Below are 13769 nucleotides of genomic sequence, written 5' to 3'. Positions count from 1 at the left end.
GAGAAACTCTGTGTAAGGCCCAGGTGGATGATAGATGATAACAAGTAAGACTGGTTTCTGAGTTTTACAGCTGGGGTGGACGAGGCGAAGCATCAGGCTTTCAAATGAATTAAAAGTCTGTCTGGGTCTTTGGTTGATTAATAGGCTGGTGTGGGAGATTGCTGCCGATCACTTCAGTTTGGTCCAAAATCTGTGCCAAAGTGAGGATAAACTGGACCAACGAACTGGAAACAACGAAAAACAAACAAAACAAAACCACACAGAGCCCTGGAGTCAGCCTGGGAATACAAACAGAGGGCCGGTGTGGCCACGGTGGCAAGTCATCTCAGATGCTCAAAAATAGGATGTGAAACCATCCCAAAGTTCCACACCAGTCTGAGGGAATCTGAAAACAGGATGAAGCAGATAAGAGTCCAAAACAGCTGTGAAATCTGAACCCTGATTCAGTCTGTAATTAGATACAGAGAGAAAACACTGAGATGTAAACTCTGGACTCGCACCAGCCTTCAGCACTTCCTAATAGAATTTAAAACCAGAAATCTGATCTACACTCTGTGGTTTCACCGTCCTGCACTAGTGTCTGTTTGCACAGCTCGTATGTCTCACAGGGAGGAGCATTATGGGTATTCAGCCATCAAGTTCATTTCCTAATCAGATCCTCCTGGGCTAAAGGCCAGCATAGCAACACCATCAGTCTGGAATCTGCAGCAGGTTCTCCAGGAAACTCCAAGACCTGAAACCAAACCCTAATCCTTTAAAACAGGTGAATGCATCGCATGACGCAGCGCTGTGTGTTTAAAACACAGCACGCGCTCACTCTGCTGCTAAAAAACAGAAACCTTCAACAAGCAGCGACATGTCGCGCTTCCTCTGACACATGTGCTGGACCCAGAACCGGCTTTGAATAACTGACACTGGCACTCCCAGCTCACACTAAACACTCGTGTAAGCCGAATAAAGACAGAATTAAGTTTGCTGATTGAAAATAAGAAAACACGAACACTAACTGTGAGTCACGGGACATTTACGAGTCGACTCTGATCTGTGTTAAAGCTTGCTGGTTAACCTTTAGCTGCTTTTACCTGCTGGTTCTGGGTTGTGTGTCTGACTGAGTCTGTTTCCAGCAACTGTTGTTTTCAGAGGATCAGTGTCGCACACAACAGACCCGCTCAGAGCAAAGCTCTTTCAAATAAAGTTCTCTGGAAAAATGAAAACTTCCTGGTAAAAATAGGTGTGTGTTTTTGACTTGCAAATGAGGAACGGTGCTGCATGCAGGACGTCAGCACAGCAGCAACCACCAGCTTCCTCCACCGCCCTCCCTCTCTCTGTGTGGCCTGGCCTTGCTCATATAAACTGTGCAGAAGGAAGTCATAAAGGGTTTCTCACAGATTCTCCGTGAAGACGCGCAGACGGGACAGTGCTGCAGGTAAGCCTGCTGTTTCTACCCCACCTCACCGATATGCTTACATGTCACATGTCTGGCATTTAAACGCTGTGATTAGCAGCTATATTTACACAGAACCTGTTGGTATTAGTGTGTCTGCTCACAGATCTGAAAGTGTGAAAACAGTGAAAAAAGGAAAATGTTTTCTGGTTTCGGGATGAGAATGTAGCGATGGGAGCTTCTCTTCCTGTGGTTTCACTGCTCGCGGCGCGCACAAGCTTGTGTCTCACAGGTGGCATCTTTAATGTGGTTCAGTGGTTCCTGGCCTGCAGGCTGCACAGAGGTGCAAACATCCCAACATCTGCTTTCCTCTGCTGTCCATCATTAATGAGAACCATGGATGTGAGCGTTTTAGCTGCGAGGTAACTGATTGGTTATTGGCTGCGTTTGTGTGCTGTCGCCTCACAGTAAGAAGGTGTTCCCGTGGCTGTGAGGGTCCCATCAGGGCTCTCTGGCGCCCCCCTCCCCGGTCTGGAGACACGTGCTGGGTGTGATTTATACCCTACACGCTGTTTGCTCACTGAAAGCTTCTAATGTGGCGGGCTGCACCACAGCTCTTTGATGATGAGGCCAGTTGATGTGAATTTGTGGCAGACTGACGCAATGCTCTTTTTACTGGTCACCACAGCAACCCTCGACCTCCTCCCATCGTCCGCTTGTCGGGCCTGATCTGCACTTCGGCGCCGAGTGTGGCCGACATCACGGCTGCCGTTTCTACTCGTGCTGGTGTTTAATGTGCAACAAAAACATGAACTGCTGGGATGTCTTGTACTTGGTTATTTTCGTGGTCAAACATTTGTCCCTCAGGTTTTTCCACTTTGTTGTTTTTCCCTCACGTCCATACCGACAGTCTGATCTCCCTCTGGGAATGGGCTGACGTCCTTATACTGATGCTGTGATGAGTATTTCTAATATTGAGGCCATGATTGTTGATCTCTCACTGATACATTTGAAATCTGTGGTTGAAAAAGTAGCTGGAAATGCAGCGGAGTGTGGATGGTCTGCGGGCTGGGTCGACCCAACGCGTACCTGCATCTCTCGTGAGGTGCAGACGGATTCACGCAGGTACGGCGTAGATTCCTGTTGAAGCACAAATCCTCCCTGTCGACCACACACAGACACCACAATGATGTTTGAGGACAGGTTTAGCTGTCAGTGAGTCTTTTGGGAGATATTACCGGTGGCGACGCAGCGTTGTGACTAGGGCTGCCACGATTAGTCGACTAGTCACGATTACGTCGACCATCAAAATCGTCGACGACTGATTTAATATTCGACGCGTCGTTTGAAGCTTTGTAAGATCACAAAAGACGCAGGAATAAGTAGCAGGATTTAAGAGTGTAATAACGGACTGAAACAGAAGATGGCAGCACTGCATGTACAAGGATGCCAGCTGCCGTTAAACCCCGAAGAAGAAGAAGAAGAAGCTGTGTCCCAGAATTCATAGCGCAGCCCAGCTCAGTTTCCAACAATGGCGGCAGCTAGTTAGTTTTAATATTACTCTTATTATTCTTTCTGGGTCACAAAATAAACATTTAACATATTTTCAGGCGAGAATGTAGCTGTGCAAACCTCAAATATCTGCTCAGTTTATCAAGACGCCACGTATTTTGAAAAGCGCTCCGACGTTTTCGGAGACGTCTGTTACCCACTAGCTCGATAGCTAGCCGGGGGCTAGGCTCACTAGAGCCGTGAGAACACCGGACTCCCGGCAAATCGTTTTCAAACCCACCGCCGTCTTTCGCTACTCAGGTTAAATATATATGAGTCACTTAGATAACTTAAAAATGTTATTGTTTGGCTTTCTTTAGTATTTTATTTGTTCCTGAGTAAATCGGTTTGGCTGAGATTAAAGTTATAGTTTTTACACAGCTGAATAAACGTCAAGCAGACAGCTGATCATCAGAAGTGTGAGATGCTCGAGAATTTACTCCGGTGTCCTGTTATATTTTAGATAGCAAGGAGTTTATTAAACTTCACCGAAACAATCTGCAAACTTCATTAAAATTTAATAAACTATCATCTTGTCTTTATTGTTAGTTAGCACAGACCTTAAACACTTAAAGCTGTAAGCTAATGATAGTTATATAAGAGCAGATGCTGCTGGTGCAATAAGCTGTACGTTGTACGTCCAATGGATGATGATCTGATTAGTCGACTATCAGAACGAGGCTTCACCAGAGAAAATAGACCCTTTCTGCGTGTGAAACTTTGCTGCTGATGTGTCACATCTGGAAACAGTTTTTTAAACAATGTTTTCTTTGCCAATAAAAAGACTCTCATGAAGTTTCGATAAGCGGTGGCTGCTGTTTCTCTGTAACTGGGTCGCACTGTGGTAACTAAGCCGCTGTGACCACAAGCTGCAGCTTCGCGGTGCTGATGTAACAGAGCAGAGAGAGCACTGAGCTGATTGGTCAGGAGAGAAACGCCAGAGCTGGAAATATCTGCAGTCACAATCACAAACAGATTGAGGTTTCATTTACTTTAAAGCCACTGTGTGTTCAAATACAAACGTTAGCGTGGAGGGACAAACAGGGCGAGTTCTGCATGTTTGCCAACAGCTGCGTCACATGACCACACATACCTGAACTGGAAACACCTGTAAGGAAAACAACAGCAGCCCTAACCCTGCAGATGATCGTGTCTGCTGTTTCAGCCTTAGTTTAAAAGTCCTGCAGGGTCACCTGTGCGATTAGAAACAGAAAACGGCGTCGACCTGTCGCACAGACACGAGCGTTTCGGCCCTCGGGGCCACGCACAGGACCGAAAGCCCTCGTTTAACAGAGCAGTGAAGTCAGAGCGATAAACAGGCCGACAGCACGAACCCCACATCGACATCCGTGAGGCCAACGCCTCGGTCAGAGCGTAGACTACAGGCTGAATTCTTCAAATGGAAACGTATCGACTTACATACACTCGCTGAACATTTTCCTAAAAAAAACCCCACTGTGGAAAAAACGATTGTGGACAGCGAGCGATGAAACTGATAACTAGTTTGAGAGCAGCGTGCAGACGCTTTGTCTGAGGTCAAACTCGCTTATTTCCCTGTTTCTGCTGTACTCAGTATGGGCTTTTGATTTGCTGCCAAATGCAGTGACCTGATTGGTCAGATGTGTTTGTTCGTCTCTGAAGACTCAAGTTTGGTTTCACGTTCCTCCTGCAAAATTGCACAGTCGGTGTGAACGGCCACATCAACAACCGCTGAGCGTGAACATTATTTTTAAGGCGTGAAACATCAGCTCAGATTTCGAGTGTGTGAAGGTCTGCAGAGTTTAAGAGGGGGTGTGGGCCCGCCGGTCCTCTCAGTCACACGAGTGAAACCTCAGCATCAGCTGATTTTATATTAGCTGCTCAGAGAGGGAGGGAGACCTCTGTGGAGAAATCAATCATCCCTTCTTCTAGAATAATGATGATGATGATGATACGGGGCTGCCTGTTGCCGTGGTGTTTGCTCTGCAGCCCTCACAGGTTCATATCAGACTTGTGTGTCGTGGTCCTGAGTGTTCTGACTCAGTGTTTGTGGTTTGTGGTTAATTTATTTTCTCTTTTATTCTTTTTCATGGTTTTGGTTCTGCTTGTGTTACAGTCTCAGTTTCTGTTTGTCTTCCCCGTGTCCCTCGTAGAGTCCCTCTGTCTCCTCAGACCGTCGTGTCTCTATGTCTCAGCTCTCGTCTTTGTCTTTGATAGTCTTGTGTTTCCTGTTTTACTTTGAAAGTCTCATGTCAGTGTATCTAGGCTGTATCCCAATTCAGGGTCTGCAGCCTTAAAGTACGCAGCCTTAACAGTCCACAAGGGCCGCGTACTCAAAGACCGCTAAGGCCGGAAGTGCGAGGCTTGTGAAATGGGCGGTCTAGCCTCCGTTGCGCTGCCCAGGTTGCCTAGCAACCATGATACTAACAGCTGGAAACGTGTCATACAGCTGTGTTTGACAGAGATGAAGGAGAAAATCTTTTGTTCATTTGTTTGTTTCCACATGAGCTTTGATCATTCTCTGTAAGATTAAGCTCAGCTGTTGAACGGCGTATATTTTAAAGTAAAGGCTTTAAAACCAAGTTAGTACAAACGTCGCTAATGTCACATGACTTTGCCGACATGTGGCCAACAGGAATGTTTAATGTTCTTCGTTATTAAACATTTGCACATAAATAAGTGACGTAATATTCAGTACTTACTTAAAGTTTACTCTTCGGGCGCCCCTCATCCGCTGTTTTTTTTCGGCAAAATTATCCACACCCACCGCCGCGCTATGCATTCTGGGATATGTTGGGCCACGAAGTCTACACTGCCTCAGCCTTAAAATTCAGGGAAATGAAGGACGCATTTGAGGGCCGCATTTCGAGCAGCCTTCGAATTGGGACAGCCTTCGTCGCTTCGCTGTGATGTAATCGGCCTTGAAATGCGGCCTTTAAGGCTGCAGACCCTGAATTGGGATACAGCCCTAGTTTTGCTTCCCCTCGTCTTATTATGTGTGATTAGTCCCAGCTGTGCTTCCCTCCTGTTTCCGGTTCCTGCTCCCTTGTGTATTTCAGCGCTGTGTTGTCCTTTGTCGTGTCGTACGTCTCCTGTGTGTTTCCTCCGTGGTCCTCGTTTCCTGTGGCCTTGGTTTACCAGCTTCTAGTTGTTATGCTTTGTTTCTTGTTTCCTGTATTTGAGTTTTTCACAGCGCAGTGAAAGCTGCCTCCTTCAGTTCCTCTGTGTCCCGTGAGTCCTGCATTTGGGTCCACTCTCCTGCCTGCCACACAGCAAACGTGACTGTGTGAGGTTTAGGATTCAGAGTTGTGGTGAAGGCCAGTAGAAGCAGGCAGAGCGGGACTTCCTCTGGCCTCATGGCGCCCCTCGGGCTTTACCCTGACATATGTTGGTCCTGGTTTATCAGGCCGGGGCTTTGCAGACGTAACGACCTGTAAGGACAGAAGATGGAACGTGTGGAGGAGGAGGCCTTGGCTACGATGCTGTCAGTGATCGGGGTCAGGCTATGAAGATGAGCCGGCTTCTGTTTAGGTTCACGAAACTTCCCACACCTGCCCGTCATCGTGTGAATGCAGTGATCTTTCCGCTTCAGTAACAACAACATCATTAAAAAAGTGGAACACATGAAACAAACACTGTGCAATAAAAGCACAGACGGGTGCTGATCTGAGGTCAGATAAGCTCATGATAGTAAGTAGGTCAACACAGTCTAGCAGGATCCTTCCTGCGTCTCTGACCTGTGAAGAGACGGGCCGATGAAAAGATAAGAGCGATCGGTTCTGTGAGGTCACATATCGTCGTATCGATGAGGAGATCAGACCGACAGCCCTCCTCCTCCTCCTCCTCCGGGAGGAAAGTCTGAGCCGCTGTGATCGTCAGGAGGAGACGCGCTGCTCTGTGAGAGGCACAGGTGATTTAATGATCATCATCACGCCACATGTTGCTGACTTTGACAGAGACGAGTGCAGTAACGCAGCTGCTGCTGTCAGCTGTCCTGTTTGCTGCACAGCTACGAGGCCGTGTTTGCAGCGCAGAAAAACTGCAGTGGCAGACCATTGTGTCACTGTACAGGTGTGTCAGGTGTACAACGCAACCGCCAACACATCTCACAGAAGAGATGAGAAATTACACCGAAGGAAACAAATCTGTGGTTCTGGAAACACGTCCACTCTGTGGGGCGACCGTGGCTCGGGGGGTTGGGAAGCGCATCTGTAAGCGCAAGGTCGCCAGTTCGATCCCCGGGCTCTCTGTCCTGGTCGTTGTGTCCTTGGGCAAGACACTTCACCTACTGGTGTTGGCCAGAGGGGCCGATGGTGATATGGCAGCTTCACTTCTGTCAGTCTGCCCCAAGGCAGCTGTGGCTACAACTGTAGCTGCCTCCACCAGTGTGTGAATGTGAGAGTGAATGAATAGTGGCATTGTAAAGCGCTTTGGGTGCCTCGAAAAGCGCCATATAAATGCAATCCATTATTATTACCACACGGGTTATGACACACATCAATGATATTTACAAGGTTTTCTAAAGTGAGTTTCATTTGCTGATGATGTGACTGTTTTGGGCTGTGGTGAGAATCTGACCCGCACCTCCACAGGATTTAAAAAGGGTTTGATATAAATAAACATGATAAGGTAAAAAATCAGATTCAGGTCAAACAGAAACGTCACATTAATCATGTTGTAAATAAAACCCCCTCAGTGACCTTTTAGAGGTGAAAAGAGCGTCGCTGATGTGTGACGCAGGAGTTTACGGGACGACCACAGCACGTTTCTCCACATCCACACAGTGCGTGGCGTAGAGTCGCCGCCCCAGACGGCATCATAGCATCATTCTTTCTAATCACAGGCGCGGTCGAGTGATGTCATCACTATTGAGCACAAAAATAAGACCTGGTGTCAAATATTAACATAATTATCTGCAAATGTTAAAAAAAAGCGTGTGTGGGCACGTTAATAAAGCTCATCCTAAATATGGAGGTAAAACAATGTTAGAATAGAATAGAATAGAATAGAATAGAATCATCCTTTAATTGGGGGGAAATGTGGGTGTCACAGCAGCCAGAAAGACACATATACAAACAAACAGTACACAAGACACAGGACAGAAACATACACAGTTTTTACATATTTACATCGAGGGCGATGGTTACCAAAAACAGAGTCCTTATTAAATAAAATAAAATTAAACACAGTTAAGAGGCAAACCCTGGTTGTAGTGTGAATCGGTTGATAAAATAGTGCAAGTTGCAGCGCAGATGTAAACATCTGTGTTTGTTGGTACAGTCTGACGGCTGCAGGGAGGAAGGAGCTGTCCTGTGTGAATATGGCTTAAATGATGAAATATCATTACAGCAGGTCAGCTTCTCCTCACCTGTTCAGCATGTATATAGTTTGAGTTTCTCTTTGTATCCGTTTGCTGTTCACGGTGTGATTTATGTTCACATGTTTGAATCTGGTCTGGATGGAGGTCTGTATTAGAAAAATCCCAGTTACCTCTGTTTCCTCTGCAGCAATGTTGTTGCTGTTTTTAAATATCCAGTTTCTTTGGCCGTCTGTGATTTTCGCCGCCTTTCACCACAAGTTTTTGTTTTGGTTATTACTAAAAGCTTCCTCTTATTTAGCATCACATTTGTTCAGGTGGCGTGAGAGCAGCGGCCTCCTGAAAAAGGCACGATTGGTAACCATGTGTTGTACCACTTCCCTTTTAGCCTTCAGCAGTTCCCGTGGTGACCGTCTCTGTTTTAACCGCCGTCTAACCCGGGTTGGTCTTTCCAGACCTGGAAACATGGCAGCTTCGACCTTCGACCCCTCCGGAAACAACAACAGTAACTCCAGCTGTTATGAAGACATCCAGGACACTTCAGCCCACATCTTCTTCATGGTGATCTACACCCTGGTGTTTCTAGTGAGTCGCTGTCCTCTCTGTTTTCATGATGTGGCAGAAAATAAATATTAAACTTTGACTAAATGATGCAAACCTCCTTCCTGTCCCTCCCGTGTCTGCAGGTCGGTTTGTTCCTCAACGGTTTCACCCTGAACGTTTACTTCTTCAGGGGTCAGCGGCACGTGTCCAGCGTCACCCTCTTCCTGAAGAACCTGGCAGCGGCCGACTTCCTCATCAGCCTCTGCCTCCCTTTGCGAATTATGAAGTACGCCAACATTAAGTCTGAGATCATCCGCAAGGTCTACTGCAACTTCGGCGCCTCCGCCTTCTACCTGAACATGTACGCCAGCATCATGTTCATGGGCTTCATCGCTGCTAACAGGTGGGAACGTAATCAGGACACTCCAGTGGTCCGACAAAGAACTGCACACAACTGAGGCAAAGATGCAAAAGCAGGGAAAAAACAGGCGTTAGAGAGAAGAGAGGACTTTAAATAATCAGATGAGACCCAGCAGGGAACAGAGGACAGGTGGAGACAATCTCAAAGGACAGAAAGAAAACTACAAAAAACCACAAAAAACAGAGAGGGAACGAAAACAGACGCCAAAAGTCAAAAAACCCCAACAATCCAAAACAAAGCTGAGCGAGATGACGACGCCGAGGCTGTAACACGTTTGTGTCTGCTGTAAACATTTTCAGCGCACCAACAGTGGATGGGATGTGGGTTCTTATCTTGTGGTAGATGATTGTCATCACTCTGTGTCAACTTAAATTTCAAGGAAATCGAACGCGGTTACGTTTGTCTGGCTTTTATTCGGGTCATGGCACCGAGCTGAGCGCCACCTGCATACATGACAGACTTTTTTGGTAAAAACCTTAAACAGTCCACGATGTGCAGGCGCGCCGCGGCGATTGGTGCCATCGCCCGAGAACTAGGTCACAGCAGCATGAGTAGGGTTCAAATCCAGTGTGGCGTTTGCGCGTTACCTCTCCAGGTACCCCGGAGTCCAAAAATACAACCCTAACCTGATCCTGGGCAGGGCGGTGCTCACCAGGTGGATGGTAAGACTTTGTAACATCCACCAGGTGAGCAGTGAATCACTTAGGAAGGCTACCATGTATTTTATGAACTTATGTGGCTACAGTTCATCTGGCTTCTCAGCTAAACAGGAGAAAATTACAGGTACAGATGTAGGCACGAGCCTGATCCTAGCAGCTGTCAGTTCACCTGAGGGCGGTCAGTGTGAAGGCTGCGTGTTGTCTCTGCAGCTGCACAAAGGTATCAGCAGGATACTGTCATACGTGTTTGAAAAGCAAAGGATGTGGTCTCGATGCTACTTCTGCCTCCGTGGTCAGAGCTGAAGCAGCAGAATGAAATCAACAGCGGAGTTCATCACGGACTCAGCACGTTTGCACATATTACACAAACACGCACACATCAAAAGGGTCATTTAAGTAGTGAAACACCACCATCGGTGCATTTGCATTTAACATTTGTGTACGGTCAACTTTGCTTAAACCACTGTGGTGCATCTCCACTCGATCTCGGCTGTTACTGCTGGACCTGAAAAGTTTTAGACCCACTCTGAGACGGACCAATGGAAAACCCCAAACCCAGGGAGAGCTGGAACAGCCAGATTACCATATTTTTCGGACCATAAGGTGCACTGGATTATAAGGCGCATTCAGCGAAACAAAACAGTCAGATAAGTCAAACTTTACTCAACTCATTCTTTGTGCTTCCTCCATGTCCTCCAGGCTCCTGCCTACGATAGCCGTAATGCTCCAACAATCCAGCGGTGCGGCTTCGTAGCTTACCAAAGTCGTACTGAAACATCTTTGACAGATGTTTGAGCGCCGTGTAGCACATAAAATCTGTTCGAGGTCAGTAAGCACAACCAGAATTCATACATAAGGCACACTGCCAATTTTTGAGAAAATTAAAGGATTTTAAGCGCGCCTTATAGTCCGAAAAATACGGTAGATCGCGTGTTCACACCCCTGTCAGACTCAGTGAACCCATACAGCGCTGTATCCCTGTCACAGTGAGTTTAATAAGAGGCGTCTCCAGTTTGAATCACACAGATCTGGATCTGGTAACAGTGTGAGTCCAAACAACTCTGGACATGAAGTAGTTTTCAAAATTTGGGGGAACAGACTAGAATCTAGTTATCAGTCTACTTTGAAATGTCAATCATCAGCCATGTCCCTGTGAATAAAGGGTTTCCTGTCTTCATTGAAATGCTCCCTCTCCTCCTGCCTTCCTGAAGAGGAAGTCTTTGTGCGTAAAGCATATAGGTTAAAGCTTTTCTTTGGGGCATAATCATCCAACAGGCAGTGGCTGCAGACACGGTGGAAAGTGCAGGCTGGGAGAACATGAGTCCACACTGGATGAACATGCTTAGTCTTTGGTTTTCAGGCGGTGAAAGAGTTGGTTTGACTCACACACTGATAGCTCTCTCCTCCCTGCAGGTACCTGAAGATCGTCCACCCTTTGGGAAATCACATGCTGCAGACAGTACGAGGTGCTAAGATAACATCCATCCTAACCTGGGTCTTCCTCATCACTGTGACGAGCTCCTACATCCTGGTCTCTCTTATAACAGAAAAGCCGGTATATGAAACACTAACAAAAGTGAGCTGTGATGAGATGCACAGTAAAGAGCTCAACGTGCTTTACAAAATCATCCACGTCTTCTCGGCCACCATCTTTGTAACCGTCCTCATCTGCCTGGTTTTCTTCTACTACAAAACCTCTCGCAAGCTTTCAGTGGCACAGGAGAAGCAGCCTGCGTCTATCGGGTCCAAGAAGCTCGCCAGATCACGCAGAAACATGTTGGTGCTGGTCAGCGTCTTCTGCGTCTGCTTTGTCCCCTACCACCTGGTTCGTCTTCCTTACGCCTACACATCCAAGACCAGCAACTGTTCGTGGAGCCAGGTCTTCTTCTACGTGAAGGAAATGGCGGTCTTTGTGTCAGTTCTCAACGTTTGCCTGGACCCGCTCATCTACTTCATCTTCTGCAAGGCCTTCCGGGCCAGGTTGAGCCTCAGGAATGCGCTAGCCACTACAGAGGTGTCAACGGTCGCAGCGAACGCAGACAGGAGGAGCAGTGATACACAGAGCTCCATCAAAAGGAAGCTATCGCTCACCCCAACGACAAGGACCAGCGTGCTGTAGCTTTAAGCTAGCACACGAACAACTGTGATGAATGTGCGCTTTAAAAACTGCAACTATGTGCCAAAGCTGCCTGCTGGGACCGGCTGTTTCAGGACACGGGGTGGTACCACGTCGGGCTTTTCAGAGACCTGCACTGAAACGTTCCTGTTTGCTATCAAAGGCCTAAATATTAAGAAAAGTCATGTCAGTACACTGAAGTATTTTTTAATAGATGAGGAATTTCATCACTTAGCAACTATTTATCATCTATCTTCTTTAACTCTGTGACTATAAATGATCCCTGATGGACAGCTAAACTACAAGCCAATATATCTCAGAGGTTTTGACATTTTAGACCTCCTCCTGCACTGATGTACCTTTAAAACGTCCAAACTAGCCTCTTCTCAAGCTCATTTACAGGAAGCAGTCCGATTTGGTCTCAGGTGAACTGGACCCGTAAAACCACTGCATAAAAACCCATGTGTTTAAAAAACTGTAAATATGTACATTATTTTATTGTTCACCTGAACCAGAGCCACAATTTGTATGCAAACTGCTTTGGATATAAATAAATCGAATACATTTATCACACTGAAATAAGGTTTTGTTCCCAAGCGTTAAACATTTCACTCGCTGGCCCCTCATTTGAGGTTTGACAGCGTTTTAGTAGGTAAAGGTCAATGCTTGGACGTGAGCTGAGGTTTGGGGAAGGCCTCGAAGGGGACCAGCGGCAGCTCCCGGGCCTGACAGATCCCAATGCACTAAATAGAAGTTAAAGAATTGAAGGGGGGGGGCACATAAACGAGAGCAAACAGCTTGCAGAATTGGGGGAACCTATATATGTGAGAACCGGAGCGTGTTTGGAGGCGTGGTCCTGCTCCTGAAATTCAGATACTTCACAAGTCTCTCCAAAAAGTCAGTTTCATGCAGGCGCCAGCTTTCAGATAACTCAGTGATAAGACCACAGACGCAGGCAGAGCAACAATGACTCACTGCATCGAGAGGGGTTTTTCTACAAACGTCTTTGGAAAGCCTCGGCCTCTTTATCAGGAGGAAAAGGTTTGAATTTTGACTTGCAAATGAACAAATATAGCACTTCAACACACGCACAGGCTTTTTCTGTAACTCTTCTTCCTCCCACGCCCTTCCTCCACGTGTCATCACACCTTTCTGACATAAACCTGGGCCAAAGGACATCACAGTCACTGTACGCCTACCACACCAACAGTACTATGCAGAGCTGTTATATTTCTGTGCTACAAATACTGTAAATAACTCCTGTGTGCACCGAGATACGAGCTACTGTAAATGAAAGGTTAGTATTCTCCTAGAAGGTGTGAATTAAAAAGTCTGTTTTCTTAAGTGAAAATGATCAATACAACAATGAAAACAAGATTAATTATGAGTTTAAGTGTATTCAAAGTGTAGACAGAAGATCTGTTTCACTCTTCTTGCTTGGTGTTCGCTCGCTCTGCTGTACAGTATCACTTCCGGTTCCAACACACAGCGGGTTTTTTGTGTAGCTTATCTGTGTAGCCAATTTCATAAAAAAGTTATAGATAACTTCTTATTTCATAGAGTCGTCTTCACGTGCTTCATCCAAAGCACGCTGTCTGTGTATGGAGGAAACCTGGTCTTGTTAGGAGAGACGGCATCCAGCTCTCATTTCTAGAAATATGGACAAACTTATTAAACCCCCCAAAATATGACTATCCAGAGTTGCAGTCTTACACGCCTCTCTGCAGCTTCTCTCCTCCTGCTACCCCCTAAAACCCATCTCCATAGAGACTGTGTCAGCTCCCAAACAGACAAAAAAC

General features: G+C 46.5%; 1 protein-coding gene across 2 annotated transcripts; it reads left to right on the top strand.

The window, feature by feature from the left end:
• Positions 1-799: 799 nt before the first annotated feature.
• LOC120738482 (P2Y purinoceptor 14-like) lies at positions 800-12543 on the top strand. Of its 2 annotated transcripts, none has more exons than XM_040039767.1 (4): positions 800-1426; positions 8620-8816; positions 8918-9177; positions 11268-12543. In XM_040039767.1, the coding sequence occupies exons 2-4, from the start codon at positions 8697-8699 to the stop codon at positions 11971-11973; spliced, it is 1086 nt and encodes a 361-aa protein (XP_039895701.1). In that variant the 5' UTR covers positions 800-1426; positions 8620-8696; the 3' UTR covers positions 11974-12543. The 2 variants fall into 2 exon arrangements, with proteins under 2 accessions (XP_039895701.1, XP_039895702.1); XM_040039768.1 differs by lacking the exon at positions 800-1426 and adding an exon at positions 1435-1932.
• Positions 12544-13769: the final 1226 nt, after the last annotated feature.

This window comes from Simochromis diagramma, unplaced genomic scaffold (assembly GCF_900408965.1).
Source record: "Simochromis diagramma unplaced genomic scaffold, fSimDia1.1 OVJJ01000031.1, whole genome shotgun sequence".
NCBI lineage: Eukaryota > Metazoa > Chordata > Actinopteri > Cichliformes > Cichlidae > Simochromis > Simochromis diagramma.
Note: the sequence above shows the minus strand (reverse complement) of the source record. Positions and strands in the feature narration are given on the sequence as shown.